Consider the following 16,620-nt stretch of genomic DNA (forward strand, 5'->3'; position numbering starts at 1 on the left):
GGGCCGAAGGGCCTGTTCTGTGCTGTATTTTTCTATGTTCTAATACTGAAGTTGGTCTCAGTATCCCTGGCCTGTGGAGATTAAATCAAGCAGGATTCCAGGTTCTGAATGTAATTCAGTGATCCAGTTAGAAAGTATACTTGTTAGGAGAAGAGTTTAAAGGTTCAGAAATTGAATTAAAATTTAGAAAGATCACATTTTCTAGTTATGAGCAGCACACCTCGTTAACAACACTGTTTGGATATTACCTGTAGCTGAGTGTTAAAAGCATCCATTTCAGAAAGTTTGTCTGCTGTCTCTTTCTCCAGGTCATTCAGCTGTTGTCGAAGTCGTTCACAAGATTCTTTCCTTTCTGCATGGTTCCGATTCAACAGCATGAAACTCGTAGCTAAAGAACACAATTTTCTTCAATCAAGAGCTCAGAGATATGTAAATCAGTTTTGTTTTAGACATAAACGTGCAACAAGTAGCCACTGCTGAGGGTAAGGGAGAAGATGGTGGCGTAGTGGCAATGTTAATGGACTAGTAATCCAGAGGCCCAGGCTAATGATCGAGGGATACGGGTTCAAATCCCACCTTGGCAGCTGGTAGAAGATGAATTCAATTCATGAATCTGGAATTAAAAGCTAATCTCAGTGAAGGGTGCCATAAAACTATTGAATTTTCATTAAAACCCATCCGGTTAACTAATGTCCTTTATGGAAGGAAATCTACCATCCTTACCTGGTCTACATGTGGCACTAGATCCACACAATGCAGTTGACCTTTAAATGGCCTCCACAATGGTCGAGCAAGCCACTCATTTGTACCAAACTACTGCAGAAACCTCAGAACAGAATAAAATCAGACAAAGCACTTTGACCTAAACCCATGAAATGACAGCAAATCCTCAATAGGAGTCTTGGGCAAGGAAATGTCCTGCTGATTAGCATTTATTACTGTTTCTCAGCTGGTATACTCCTCCATGTTGAATACCACTTGGAAGAAGCACTAATGGCACAGAATGTAATCTGGCTTGGGGACTTCAATGCCAATCATCAAGAGTGGCTCAGTAGCACCACTACTGACTGAGCTGGCCAAATCCAGAATTACATATCTGTCAGACTGGGTAGATGGCGAGGGGATCAACAAGCGGAAAAACTTACTTGTCCCTACCCATTTACCTTTTGCAGAACCATATGCCCATGACAGTATTTGTAGGAGTGGCCACCGTACTGACAAAGTCCTGTCTACACACTGAGGATACTGTGCATTGTTATGTGGCACGATCAGTTTGCTAAATGATTCAGACAGATCTAGCAGTTAAAAACTGGGCCATCAAGTGGAGTAGAGCTTTATTTAACGACAATCTGTACCTCATACCTTGGCATATCCCCCCTCTCTACCATTATCATCTAGCCAGGGAATCAATGAAGAGTGCAGGACAGCATGTCAGGTGCAGCAGCAGGCATACCTAAAAATATGTCCTCCGCAACCTCAACCGTCTTCCTTTGTGCTAGGGATGACTTCCACCAGTGGAGAATCTTCCTCCTGATTCCATTGGTTTCATTTTTGCTAGGGCTCCTTGGTGGCGCACGAGATGAAATGCTGCCTTGATGTCAAGGGCAATTACTCTCAACTCACCTCTGGAGTTCAGCTCTTTTGTCCATATTTGAAGCAAGGTTGTAGATCAGATAAAAGCTCTGCTGCATCAGGTTGCGAATGGTGATGGACAACTAAACAATTAACTGGAATATCCCCACCCTCAATGCTGGGAGGGGGGCCAACACGTCAATACAAAAGACAAGACTGCAACAGTTGCAACCAACTTAAGTCAGAAGGGCCATATAGGTGATCCCTCTCAGTCGCCTTCTGAGGTTCCCAGCATCCCAGATGTCAGTCTTCAGCCAATTTGATTCACTCCACATAATATCAAGAAATGGCAGAATAGATAGAATATAGGCTTTGGGCCCTGACTATGTCCCAGCAGTAGTACTGAAGACTTTTGCCTCCAGAATGTGCCAAACCCCTAGCTCCAGTATAGCTACAACACAGTCATTTAACCAACAATGTGGAAAGAAACGGCTCAGGCATGCCTTGTCCATAAAAAGGCAGGAAAAGACTTCCGGGTGCGGCGATGACCAGCTAAGTCGCACGTTTCGGCAGCTTCCGGTGGAATGGACTTTTGGGCTCTTAATAGGAGCCCCAACGGCAATTTTAACGGCTAAAAACACTGTGCGGTAAACCAGAAGGGAATTCCCCCTGGACACGGATGGAAAAAGGAGAGGAAAGTGGCCGGATTGCGGAGGATCCTCTAGAGCAGCGGCAAGGAAGGCAAGCGCAAAGCAAGATGGCGTCGGAAGGTGGCCGTCTAGTATGGGGCCCTGACCAACAAGAGTTCCTGCGGCGCTGTGTGGAAGAACTTAAAAAGGAGATGAAGAAGGAGCTGCTGGCCCCGATATTATAGGCGATTGAAGGGCTAAGGGAGGAGCAAAAGACCCAGGAGCAAGAGCTTCGGGTCGTGAAGGCAAAGGCCGCTGAAAATGAAGACGAAATACAGGGCCTGGTGGTGAAGACAGAGATGCACGAGGCACAACACAAAAGGTGTGTGGAAAGGCTGGAGGTGCTGGAGAATAATGCGAGGAGGAAGAATTTAAGGATTCTTGGTCTTCCCGAAGGTGCAGAAGGGGCGGACGGCGGGGCATATGTGAGCACGATGCTTCACTCGTTAATGGGATTGGAGGCCCCGACGGGCCCGTTGGAGGTGGAGGGAGCTTATCGAGTTATGACGCGAAGACCGAGGGCTGGAGAAATACCTCGAGCCATAGTGGTGAGATTTCTCCGATATAATGACAGAGAGATGGTCCTCAGATGGGCGAAGAAAACTCGGAACAGTAGGTGGGAGAACGCGGTGATCCGCGTATATCAAGATTGGAGTGCGGAGGTGGCGAGAAGGAGGGCAAGTTTTAATTGGGCCAAGGCGGTGCTTCACAAAAGGAAGGTCAACTTTGGAATGTTGCAACCGGCAAGACTGTGCGTCACACACCAAGGGAAGCACCACTACTTTGAGACGGCAGAAGAGGCGTGGACATTTATTGTGGAGGAGCAGCTGGAATAGGCGGGCCAGAAAAAGAACGTTTGGGACAAAGTGGTGGGGTGATTACGTGGGGTGAAAGGGGGGAAAAAGGGGGAAGGGATGATCTCTCAAGTTGTTAATCTTGCGACCCTGTAACTTTTCTCTCTCCCCCATGTTGTGGTGGTGGTGGTGGGGGGGGGGGGATGAGGAATTGTGGGCGCCGGCCATTAGGGGTGGGGCCAAGTGGGAAACGCGGGCATTGTTCCGGCGCTATGGTAATCATGGCGGGAACAGGGAAGCGGGAAGGAGGGGGCCTCGCACAGTGGGGGCCGAGGTCACGGGGGGAAGCCGAGGTCACGGGGGGAAGCCGAGGTCAGCCAGAGTTTGCTGACTTCTGGGAGCAACATGGGGGGTGCAATTACGCTAGAAAAGGATCTAGCGGGGGTTAACTGGGTTGCTGCTGCTGGGGAGAAGGGGGAGCTGGTACGGGGTGGGGTGGTGGAGGGTGCCGTCGGGGGTAGATACGGCTACGTGGGAACCGGGTGAGGAGCTGGATTAAAAAAGGGGATGGCTAGTCGACAAGGGGGGGGGGTAAAGAGCCCCCCAACCCGGCTGATCACGTGGAATGTGAGAGGGCTGAACGGGCCGATTAAAAGGGCACGGGTACTCGCACACCTAAAGAAATTAAAGGCAGATGTGGTTATGTTGCAGGAGACGCATTTGAAACTGATAGACCAGGTCAGACTACGCAAAGGATGGGTTGGGCAGGTGTTTCATTCGGGGTTAGACGCAAAGAACAGGGGGTGGCTATATTAGTGGGGAAACGGGTACTGTTTGAGCCAAAGACCATAGTGGCGGATAGTGAGGGTAGATATGTGATGGTGAGTGGCAGACTGCAAGGGGAGGCGGTGGTTCTAGTGAACGTATATGCCCCGAACTGGGATGATGCCAATTTTATGAGGCGTATGTTGGGACGTATCCCAGACCTAGAGGTGGGAAAGTTGGTAATGGGGGGAGACTTCAATACGGTGCTGGACCCAGGGCTGGACAGATCGAGGTCCAGGACCGGGAGGAGGCCGGCTGCAGCCAAGGTGCTTAAAGATTTTATGGAGCAGATGGGAGGAGTAGACCCCTGGAGATTTAGCAGGCCTAGGAGTAAGGAGTTCTTGTTTTTCTCCTATGTACATAAAGTATATTCACGGATAGACTTTTTTGTTTTGGGAAGGGCGCTGATCCCGAAGGTGACAGGGACGGAGTACACGGCTATAGCTATCTCGGACCACGCTCCACATTGGGTGGGCCTGGAGTCAGCGGAGGAAAAAGAACAGCACCCGCCCTGGAGAATGGACATGGGACTATTGGCAGATGAGGGGGTATGTTTAAGGGTGAGGGGGTGTATTGAAAGGTACTTGGAGCTTAATGACAATGGGGACGTTCAGGTGGGAGTGGTCTGGGAGGCGTTGAAGGCAGTGGTTAGAGGGGAGCTGATATCTATCAGGGCACATAAAGGAAAGCAGGAGGGTAGGGAAAGGGAGCGGTTGCTGAAAGAACTTTTGAGGGTGGACAGACAATATGCGGAGGCACCGGAGGAGGGACTGTACAGGGAAAGGCAAAGGCTACATGTAGAATTTGACTTGTTGACTACGGGTAATGCAGAGGCACAATGGAGGAAGGCACAAGTTGTACAGTATGAATATGGGGAGAAGGCGAGCCGGTTGCTGGCCCACCAACTGAGGAAGAGGGGAGCAGCGAGGGAGATATGGGGGGGTGGGAGACGAGGAGGGAGAGATGGAGCGGAGAGAGTGAATGGGGTGTTCAAGGCATTCTACGAAAGATTATATAAAGCTCAGCCCCCGGAAGGGAAGGAGAGAATGATGTGTTTTCTGGATCAGCTGGAATTCCCTAAGATGGAGGAGCAGGAGAGGGCGGGACTGGGAGCACAGATTGAGATGGAGGAGGTAGTGAAAGGGATTGGGAGCATGCAGGCGGGGAAGGCCCCGGGACCAGATGGATTCTCGGTGGAATTTTATAGGAAGTGTATGGACTTGCTGGCCCCACTTCTGACGAGAACCTTTAATGAGGCTAGGGAAAGGGGGCAGTTGCTCCCGACTATGTCAGAGGCAACAATATCGCTCCTCCTAAAGAAGGAAAAAGACCCGCTGCAATGCGGGTCCTATAGGCCCATTTCTCTTTTAAATGTGGATGCTAAGATTCTGGCCAATGTAATGGCGACGGGGATAGAGGACTGTGTCCCGGGGGGTGGTTCATGAGGACCAAACTGGGTTTGAGAAGGGGAGACAGCTGAACAGGAACATTCGGAGGTTGCTAGGGGTAATGATGATGCCCCCGCCAGAGGGGGAAGCGGAGATAGTGGTGGCGATGGATGCCGAGAAAGCATTTGATAGAGTGGAGTAGGATTATCTGTGGGAGGTGCTGAGGAGATTTGGCTTTGGAGATAGGTATATCGGATGGGTACAGTTGCTGTATAGGGCACCGGTGGCGAGTGTGGTTACGAATGGACGGGGGTCTGATTATTTCCGGCTTTACAGAGGGACGAGGCAGGGGTGTCCCTTGTCTCCGTTATTGTTTGCACTGGCGATTGAGCCCTTGGCCATGGCACTGAGGGGTTCCAGGAAGTGGAGGGGAGTGTTTAGGGGAGGTGAAGAACACCGGGTATCTTTGTATGCGGATGATTTGTTGTTGTATGTGGCGGACCCGGTGGAGGGGGTGCCAGAGATAATGCGGATACTTGGGGAGTTTGGGGATTTTTCAGGGTATAAATTGAACATGGGGAAAAGTGAGTTGTTTGTGGTGCATCCGGGGGAGCAGAGCAGGGAAATAGAGGATTTACCGCTGAGGAAGGTAACAAGAGACTTCCGGTACTTGGGGATTCAGATAGCCAAGAATGGGGGAACCTTACACCGGCTTAATTTAACACGATTGGTTGAACAGATGGAGGAAGACTTCAAGAGATGAGACATGGTGTCCCTGTCACTGGCGGGTAGGGTGCAGGCGGTTAAAATGGTGGTTCTCCCGAGATTCCTCTTTGTGTTTCAGTGCCTCCCGGTGATGGTCACGAAGGCTGTTTTAAAGAGAATCGAGAAAAGCATTATGAGTTTTGTGTGGGCCGGGAAGACCCCGAGAGTGAGGAGGGGGTTCTTGCAGCGTAGTAGGGATAGGGGGGGGGGGGGGGGGTTGGCACTACCGAGCCTAAATGATTATTACTGGGCCGCCAATATTTCAATGGTGTGTAAGTGGATGGCAGAAGGGGAGGGAGCGGCGTGGAAGAGATTGGAGAGGGCGTCCTGCAAGGGGACCAGCTTACAAGCAATGGTGACGGCACCTATGCCGTTCTCACCGAAGAAATATACTACAAGCCCGGTGGTGGTGGCAACATTAAAAATTTGGTGGCAGTGGAGACGGCATGGGGGAAGGACGGGAGCCTCGGTGCGGTCCCCGATAAGAAATAACCATAGGTTTGTTCCGGGGAGAATGGATGGGGGATTTGGAGCATGGCAAAGAGCTGGGGTAGTACAATTGAGAGATCTGTTCGTAGACGTTTGCGAGTCTGGGAGCGCTGACGGAAAAATATGGGTTGCCCCAAGGGAATGCATTTCGGTATATGCAACTGAGGGCTTTTGCGAGGCAACAGGTGAGGGAATTCCCGCAGCTCCCGACGCAGGAGGTGCAGGATAGAGTGATCTCGGAGACATGGGTGGGGGATGGTAAGGTGTCGGACATATATAGGGAAATGAGGGACGAGGGGGAGATCATGGTAGATGAGCTGAAAGGGAAATGGGAAGAAGAGCTGGGGGGGGGAGATTGAGGAGGGGCTGTGGGCTGATGCCCTACGTAGGGTAAACTCATCGTCCTCGTGTGCCAGGCTAAGCCTGATACAATTTAAGGTGTTACACAGGGCGCATATGACTGGAGCACGGCTCAGTAAATTTTTTGGGGTAGAGGATAGGTGTGCGAGATGCTCGAGAAGCCCAGCGAATCACACCCACATGTTCTGGTCATGCCCGGCACTACAGGGGTTCTGGGTGGGGGTGACAAAGGTGCTTTCGAAGGTGGTGGGGGTCCAGGTCGAACCAAGCTGGGGGTTGGCTATATTTGGGGTTGCAGAAGAGCCGGGAGTGCAGGAGGCGAGAGAGGCTGATGTTTTGGCCTTTGCGTCCCTAGTAGCCCGGCGCAGGATATTGTTAATGTGGAAGGAAGCCAAACCCCCAGGTGTGGAGACCTGGATAAACGGCATGGTAGGATTTATAAAGTTAGAACGGATTAAGTTCGTATTAAGGGGTTCGGCTCAAGGGTTCACCAGGCGGTGGCAACCGTTCGTCAACTACCTCACAGAACGATAGAGGGAATGAAAAAGAAGGAAGACAACAGCAGCAATCCAGGGGGGAGGGGGGAGGGGGGGGGGGGGGGAAGGATCCGGGCGGGCTCTTAGGGATGCCATTGTATATGTATAGACATTTGTTATGGGTAATGTCTATTGGACTGTTGGATTGTATCTTTGGAGAGTAACTATTTTTGACAAGGCAGTTGCCGTTTTGTTTTTGTTTCTGTTTATATATTATTTATTTACTTGTTTAAAACTGGCCACTGTTATTTATATTGCTTTATTGTTGTTTAAAAGAAAAACTATGTACTGTTATGTTTGGCCAAAAAATCTTGAATAAAATATATATTTTTTAAAAAGGCAGGAAAATTTAATCTGGCCAGCCAGTACCCCATCAGTCTACCCTTAATCATCAGTAAAGTGATGGAAGGTGTCGTTGACACTGCAATCAAGCAGCATTTACACAGTATTAACCTGCTTACCAATGTCCAGCTTGGCCACTCAGCTCCTGACCTCATTACAACCTTGGTTCAAATATGGACAAAAGAGCCGAACTCCAGAGGTGAGTTGAGAGTGTTTGTCCTTGACGTTAAGGCAGCATTTCACCTAGTGCACCATCAAGGAGCCCCAGCAAAATTAAAGCCAATTGGAATCAGGAGGAAAATCCTCCATACCTAGAATAATGAAAGATGGTTGCGGTTTTTGGAGGCCAATTATTTTAGCTACAGAACATGAGTGAATGTCCGAGGCCCGACTATCTTCAGCTACTTCATCAATGACCTTTCCTCCAGAACTAGGTCAAAAGTGGGACCGTTCACTGATGGCTGCATGGTGTTCAGCACCATTCGTGACCCTTCATACACTGAAGCAGTCCATGCTCATATGCAGCAAGACCTGAACAACATTCAGGCTTGGGCTGATAAGTGTCAAGGAACATTCACACAATACAAATGCCAGACAATGACCCTTTTAACAGTAGAGAATTTAACCATCTCCCTTTGACATTCAATGGCATCACCATGATGGAATCCTCTCTATCAACATCCTGGGGTTACCAATGACCAAAAATACGATGCTACAAGAGCAGGTCAGTGCTGGGAACTCTGCAGTGAATAATTCATCTCCTGACTCCCCAGTGCCTGTCCATCAGCTACAAGGCCGAAGAAAAATTGTATAGGTTTCACATCCATGTAGACCTCTTGTGGGAACAGATACAGCTAACTATAGAAAATGAGGCACGGCACCACATTGCCGCAATGTACAGGAGTGTGATGGAGTACTCTCCACTTGTATGGATGCGTCGATGGTGGAAGGAGTGGATATTTAAAGTGGTGAATGGGATGCCACTCAAGTAAATTGCTTTGTCCTGGATGGTGCTGAGCTTCTTGAGTGTTGTTGGAGCTGCACTCATCCAGACAAGTGGAGAGTATTCTAACACACTTCTGACTTGTATCTTTTAGATGGTGGACAGACTTTGGGGAGTCAGGAGATGAGTTACTCTTCACAGAATTCGCAGCCTCTAACCTCTTCTTGTAGCTACAATATTTATATGGCTATTCCAGCTCAGTTTCTGGTCAGTGGTAACCCCAGGATGTTGATAGTTGGGGATTCAGCGATGGTAATGTCATTGGACATCAAGGGACGATGGTTAGATTCTCTCTTGTTGGAGATAGTCATTGCCTGGCACTTGTGTGACGCAAATATTACTTCCCATTTATTGGCCCAAGCTTGAATGTTGCCCAGGTTGTGCTGCATTTGCACATGCACTGCTTCAGTATCGGTGGAATGCGAATGATGCTAAACACTGTACAATCATCAGCGAAGATTCCAATTTCCAACCTTATGATGGAGGTACGGTCATTGATAAAGAATTGTTGGGACACGGATGCTACACTGAGGAACATCTGTAGTGATTGGATTGGATTTGTTTATTGTCACGTGTACCGAGGTACAGTGAAAAGTATTTTTCTGTGAGCAGCTCAACAGATCATTAAGTACATGAAAAGAAAAGGAAATAAAAGAAAATACATAATAGGGCAACACAAGGTACACAATATAACTACGTAAGCACCGGCATCGGATGAAGCATACAGGGCTGTAGTGTTAATGAGGTCAGTCCATAAGAGGGTCGTTTAGGAGTCTGGTAACAGCGGGGAAGAAACTGATTTTGAGTCTGTTCGTGCGTGTTCTCAAACTTCTGTATCTCCTGCCCGATAGAAGAAGTTGGAAGAGTGAGTAAGCCGGGTGGGAGGAATGGGATAACCCGGGATTGTGATTTTTTACTGCCAACCACCACAACCATCTTCCGTTCTGCCAGGTATGACTCCCAACAAATGGAGAGTTTACCCCCCCCCGCCCCCCGCCAAATTCCCATTGATTGCAGTTTTGCTACTGCTCCTTGATGTCACTCTTGGTCAAATGTCACCTCACCTCTGGAATTCAGCTCTTTTTTCATGTTTGGACTCAGGCTGTAATTAGGTCAGTAGCTGAGTGGCCCTGGTGGAACACAAACTCAACATCGGTGACCGCGTTACTGCTGAGTAAGTGCCACTAGATAACACTAATGACGATCCCATCCATCATTTTGCTGATGATTAAGAATAGATTGATGGGATGGTAATTTGCTGGCTTGGATTTGTCCTGCTTTTTCTGGGCAGGACAAACCTGGGCAATTTTCCACATTGGTGGGTAGATGCTTGTGTTGTTGCTGTACTTGAACAGCTTGGCTGAGGGTGCAGACTTCAGTATTATTGCTGGAATAGCCTTTGCAGTGTCAGCATCTAATTGCGAGTCCATTCTGCCCATATACAAATGGGCATGATCCTTATGGAAAATGAAGTACAAGAAAATAAGCAAGCTTTTAAAGAATGCAACATACTCACTGTGGACAGAATTGGGCTGAAGGTGTTTAATTTGGTCATCCAGTGCTTGCTTTTCAGGAATTAACTGAGTCAACATATTCTGAAGCTCCTAAAAGAACCATATAGTAAAGGAACATATTTTAGCTGGGTTTTAAGAAAACATAAGTAAAGTAAAACTTAAATTAAAGGCAGGTATTCTCAGAAAATATTCATATAGGCAGTTGGACTCAACTAAAGCTAATTGCCTCATTGGATCTGAGCTCTTGTATCGCCAGTCTCTGTGAGTGGCTTCCCATTTCACCGACACTGTCCTCCACGCATTCTCCCTGATTCACCCCTGTCAAGATCCTGTTTCATCCATCTCCACTCCTCCAAAGAATTCCAATCCTGATATCAACACAGTTTCATTGGCTTTGATATTAACCCCATCCTCGTGATGGGCAAGAGAGTCCAGAAGGAGAAGAAGTTAAAAATTGAAATTCACTAAACTCGTCCCCAACACACCACACACATGCCTGCCGTCATTACCATGCTATATCAGGGCTTCCAACTTTCTCGTGGAGAGGCAGAATGTTTATTGACATATTTAATTTGGGTTCATAATGTTCAACTGGGTGTCTTAATTCAAATGAACTGATGCTGTAAAATTGGCCCTCACAAATCAATATTATTACCATTCAGCAAAATAAAAACAAAATACTACAGATGTTGGAAATCTGAAATAAAAACAGAAAATCTGAAAAAACTCAGCATGTTTGGCAGCGTCTGTGGAGACAGAAATGAGTTAACATTTCAAATCCGTACAATTCTTCTTCAGAGCTGAAGACAGATACAAATGTGGTGGATTGTATACTGTGAATGGGGGGTGGAGCTGGTAGAACAAAATAGGTCAGGAATAGGTGGGAGCTCAGGAGAGATTTGACAAAGATGTCATGGACAAAAGACAAAGGTAGTGTTTATGATAGTATTAAAGACTAAAGGAGGTGCTAATAGTGGCAAAAAGGTAAGATAGCTGGACATGGAAACATTTATCGACTTTGCTTCCATTTTTCAACTTTCTCTCACCTTCTCATGACCAATCTCTGACACTTCCCTTCCCTTTCGTTACTTCTCTGTCCCCCTTTCCGGTGATAGACTATCTACCAATCTACATTACAAGCCCACCAACTCCCACAGCTACTTAACTACAGATCCTCACACCATACTTCCTGCCAGCATTCCATCCCATTTCTCCCCACCGTCATATCTGTTCCGATGATGCTACCTTCCAGATTTGTCCATTTTCCTGAGCCGGGGCTTCCCCCAGCTTTGGCTGACAGGACCCTCAACTGTATTTAACATTTATGTTAATGTAAGCCTACTTGTGACAATCAAAAGATTATTATTATTTTCACCCCACCAGCTTACCACATTCATAGGATCATCCTCCACCATTTCTGCCAAATCCAGCACATATTCCCCTCACCTTCCCCAACAGCATTAATAGGGACCTTTCCTCACATGACAGCCTGGTCCATTCCTCCATCACCCCCACTCCTCGTTCCTTTCCCATGCAATTGCAGAAGGTCCGCCTCTTTACCTCTTCCCTCCGTAATATCCAAGGCCTTTCAGGTGAAGCAGTGATTTACTTGTATCTCCTTCAATTTTCTCCTCACAATGTGGTCCCCTCTACATTGGGGAGATTAAATGCAGACAGGCAGACCACTTTGCAGAACATCTTTGCTCAAGCACAACCCCAACCTATCTGTAGCTTGCCATTTCAACTCACAATCTTGCTCTCATGCACACATTTCAGTCCTTTGCCTGCTGCAATGTTCCAGTGAAGCCCAACTGAAATCAGCCTTCTTGGTTGGGCACACCAATAACATTCCAAAAATACTAAATAATCAAGGGGCAAAAAAGGGGGAGGGGGGAGGAAATAAATACAATAACTATGACTAGAGAAAAAGTAGGAAAACTAATGGGACTAAAGACTGATAAGTCCCCTGGGCCTTATGGGTTGCATCCTAAGATCTTAAAGGAAGTAGTTACAGTGATAGTGAATGCGGTGGTCATAATCTTCCAAGAATCCTTAAATTCTGGAAAAGTCCCAGAGGATTGGAAAACTGCCAATTTTTAAGAACACCTTTATTCAAATAGGGAGGGAGATAAAAAAGTTAATTATAGGCCAGTTAGCTTAACATCTGCCATTGGAAAAATGTTCAAGTTTATTATAAGGATGTAATAGCAGAGCATTTAGAAATACATAATATAATCAAGAAGAGTTAACATGGCTTCATGAAGGAGAAACTACGCCTAACAAATCTATTCGAATTCTTTGAGATGGTAATGAGCAGGATAGATAATGGGGAACCAGTAGATGTAAGAAACTTGGATTTCCAAAAAGTGTTCGATAAGGTACTAATCAAAAAGCTATTTAATAAGATAAGAGCCCATGGTGTTGAGGTAGTAGTATATTAACATGGATAAAGGATTGACAAATTGATAGAAGGCGGAATTGGGATAAGAGGGGAATTTTCAGGATGGCACCTTGTAACTAGTGGAGTGCCACAGGGGTGAGTGTTTGAGCCACAATTATTTACAATATATATTATGACTTGGACGAGTAAAGTGAATGTACTATTGCAAGTTTGTGAATGACACAAAAATAGGTTTAGAAGACAAGTGGTGAGGACGACACAAAGAGTCTACAGAGGGATGTGGACAGGTTAAGTGAGTGGGCAAAAATTGGCAGATGGAATATAATGATAAAAATGTGAAGTTATGCACTTTGATAGGAAGAATAAAGGAGCTGAATATTATTTAAATGGAGAAAGACTGCAAAAGACTGCAGCACAGAGTGCTTTGCGAGCTTCTCGTGAATAATTCACAAACAGCTAGCAGCCAAGTTCAGAAGGTAATAGGGTAGGCAAATGGAATGTTGGCCTTTCTTTCAAAGGAAAGGGAGTATAAATATAAGGTCGTCTTGCTAAAACTATACAAGGCGCTAGTTGGACCACGCCTGGAATACTGTGAACAGTTTTGGTCCCCTTATTTCAGGAAAGGTAGACTGGCATTGGAGGCAGTCCAGAGAAGGTTCAGTAGGTTGATCCTGGGTATGGTGGGATTCTCTTATGAGGAGAGGTTGAGTAGGCTGGGCCTGTAGTCATTGGAGTTTAGAAGAATGAGAGACAATCTTATTGAGACATCTTATTGAGGATTCTCAGTGGGCTTGAGAGGGTAGATGTTGAGAGGTTGTTTCCCCTTGTGGAAGAGTCGAGGACCTCAGGGCATAATCTCAGAGTAAGGGGTCGCCCATTTAAGACAAAGATGAGGAGGAATTTAATCTCTCAGATGGTAGTGAAAATGTCACATTCTTTACCCCAGAGGGTTGTGGAGGTTCGGTCATTAATCATGTTCAAGACTGAGATAGACAGATTTTTAATCAGCAAGGGAATCAAGGGTTATGGGTATATGGCGGAGAAGTGGAGTTGAGGATTATATCAGTTCAATCAGGATCTCATTGAATGGCGAAGCAGACTGGATGGGCCGAATGGCCTATTTCTGCTCCCATGTCTTAGGGGGCGCGATTCTCCCAAAGGGAGACAAAGTCCCGATGGCGGAGTGAAAACCGGAGTGTTTCACTCCGGCGTCGGAGCCCGCTCCCAGCCCCCTATTCTCCCGCCCCCGGGGGGCTAGGAGCGAGGTCGCGTATTTTATGCGCGCTGGGCCTTGGCGCCGCGTAAAAAGCGGCGCCGCATAAATGATGCGGCCGGCATCATGTAAATGAAGTCACCCACACATGCGCGAGTTGGCCGACGCCAAACTGCGCACGCGCGGTTGCCGTCCTCCCCGAGGCCGCCGCGCAAGAAGATGGCGGGTGGATCTTGCGGGGCGGCGGAGGAAAGGACGTCTTCCTTTAGAGAGGTCGGCCCGCCAATTGGTGGGCCCCGGTCGCGGGCCAGACCCCATCGGAGGCCCCCCCGGTGAAGGAACATCCCTCTCTCCCCCCCCCCCCCCCCCACCCCGCGTTCCCGCACAGTTCCTGCTGGCAGCGCCCAGGTGTGGATGCCGCCGGCGGGAACCTGTCACGTTGGAGCGGCCGCTCAGCCCATTTGGACCGGAGAATAGCGGGGGTACCGGAGAATCGCCGTTGTGAGTGTTTCGGGCGATTCTCCGGCTGGCGCCGTGCAGAACTCGACGGGGCCGTTCTCGCTGGTTGGGAGAATGGCGAGACGGCGTCGCGCGATATAATGGCGTGGCCGGCGAGTCTCCCAACCGGCGCGACCTCGGAGAATCGCGCCCAGGGTCTCTTCAGCAATATCAAATCCATCACATTTCTACCTGTCTTCCGAAGTGAAGAGAAATCATACGGACTTGAAACATTAACTCTGTTTCTTTCTTCACAGATGTTGTTAGACCTGCAATGTTTTTCTGTTTTTGCTACCATTCGGTAGCGTACCTACTGGAGCACTGTGTCACTGTGCCTCCATTTTAATCTGTGTATTAAAGTAGTACAAACATAAATCAGTCTGCCCCATCTTTGAGGTTATCCCAATGTGAAAGATTTGGCATTGTTAGCCTCACTCAAGAAGATTAATCAGATTTGACTCAATATTTTTGTCAAATAAAGGTGGAGTCAAGCTGGAAAAGAAATAGATCGTCCACTACCTGGAGCTGTTGCTGTAAAAGGTTTACTTCTATTCGCCTCTGGTCATGTTTCTTGTTTACGAGATTCAGTTCATTTTTTTGAACTTCCTTTCTACTTTGAACTTCTTGCACTCTGCTCGTCACATTTTGCTGCTTCTCAGTCTGAAACAGATTAGAGTTATGGTCACATTTAGGAGGAAAAAATGAAAACACCAACATTAATTGCGCTGAACCAAGGGAAAGTACAATGGCACCACATTCATGCGGGCCATGTGGGCAGGTACAGATAATTTTGAAAATGAAACACTGCACCACATTGCCGCAATGAGTTACATAGTAATAATCAAAAGGAGTACCTTTTTGATTTTTTAGGTTTAATTCAGTGAGCTGATAATTGCTCATTCAGTGGAATATCCTGCTCTATCTACCCACAAGTTGGTTAATCTTGGTGGGAACTACACTCGGGGAAATCTTATTCGTTCAATGGTGATTTGCCACTTTACTGTATTGCAGATTTGCTGTTCCAGCCCACAATGCATTGTAGTCAATATACTCTTAAAAATAGTTCTATCAGGTGCAAAAAAAGTCTCTCAGACACACACATTTATTTCTTGACGGTTAACAAGTTTCTTTTATTTTTCTCAGCAGAACTAAGATTGTCAACAATCTAATATTTATACATTATTGTGACTTATCTGACAGGGATTAATTATGCACAGTCAATGACAGCAAAATCTGTAAACACTATGGGCAGGATTCTCCGTCCAGCGACGCCGGAATCGCCATCAGGTGGTGAATCGGGCATAAGCCAAAATTTGAGGTCGAGACTAGGCGCCTAACAGAAAGCCATGCTCCAGTGCCTCCAGCGTGTAACGGCCATTAGCATATCATTAACGGGCCTGACCCGGTAGTCTCCAGCCTCGCGATGCTCCCCCTCTGCCAGGTGGAAGTAACACCGGCGTGGTTCACTTGTGGTATTTAAAAACGGGAACCGGGTGCCTTGGGTGCGGAGGATGAGAGGAGCACGTAATGTGCAGAGCGCCACTGACCGCATGGGTGCCCCCTCTCCACTAGGCCACCCCACCCCTAGGAAACCCCGGACCCCAGCTGATCCATAAACGGGACGTGCGTGCGCAGCCAGTGGCCCATCAGGTATTGGCACCTCATCCGAGGGGTTACCCCATGGGGTGCAGAGCGCACCCCGAATAGTGGAGGCATGCACCCTGACGTTTGTCACCTTCCCTGGCACATTGCTCGCCCCAGGGCAGATGCCCCACCAGTAGTCAGCCTACCCGCAGGACCAGCAGTCGGCTCAAGCCCTGCCTCCCACTGCGTATCTGCTCCTTCCATCCTGCCCCTGTGCATTGCACAGAGAACCCATGGTACAATACAGCTACAGTCCTAACAAGTGCTGACCCAGCACTTTCCGCAGTTTCTGCCTGCACACATGCCAGTCGGTGACACACATTGCCCCCTGCAACAAGGTGGCACACTGCTGGTGGAGTATCATACTCCCAGACTTCCGTACACAGGTGCATCTGCACCACAACAGATGTCCTGCATGCCCAGACGGCACAGTACATAACCTTCGACGTGGACCGATTTAACCAGTTTGGCCGGGCAGCGGGATTCGCCAAAATCGCTGGCATGCCCCAGGTCCAGGGGGTGATTGACAGGATGCATGTACCCCGACGGGTATCGGCGCATGAGGGGCTGCCCTTCATCAATCAGAA

At 47.9% G+C, this 16,620-nt stretch overlaps 1 protein-coding gene across 4 annotated transcripts in view; it reads right to left on the reverse strand.

Annotated features, from left to right (window-relative positions):
• The window catches only part of LOC140410690 (intersectin-2-like), a 377,319-nt gene that overhangs the window by 150,405 nt on the left and 210,294 nt on the right, over positions 1-16,620 (reverse strand). For all 4 annotated transcript variants that reach the window (XM_072499106.1, XM_072499104.1, XM_072499105.1 and 1 more), the window contains exons 15-17: positions 14,909-15,049; positions 10,280-10,367; positions 249-388 (exon numbers count right to left, since the gene is read on the reverse strand). In XM_072499106.1, the coding sequence (XP_072355207.1) occupies positions 249-388; positions 10,280-10,367; positions 14,909-15,049 (369 nt within the window). The remainder of the gene's footprint in view (positions 1-248; positions 389-10,279; positions 10,368-14,908; positions 15,050-16,620) is intronic.

Source organism: Scyliorhinus torazame, chromosome 4 (assembly GCF_047496885.1).
Source record: "Scyliorhinus torazame isolate Kashiwa2021f chromosome 4, sScyTor2.1, whole genome shotgun sequence".
Taxonomy (NCBI): Eukaryota; Metazoa; Chordata; class Chondrichthyes; order Carcharhiniformes; family Scyliorhinidae; genus Scyliorhinus; species Scyliorhinus torazame.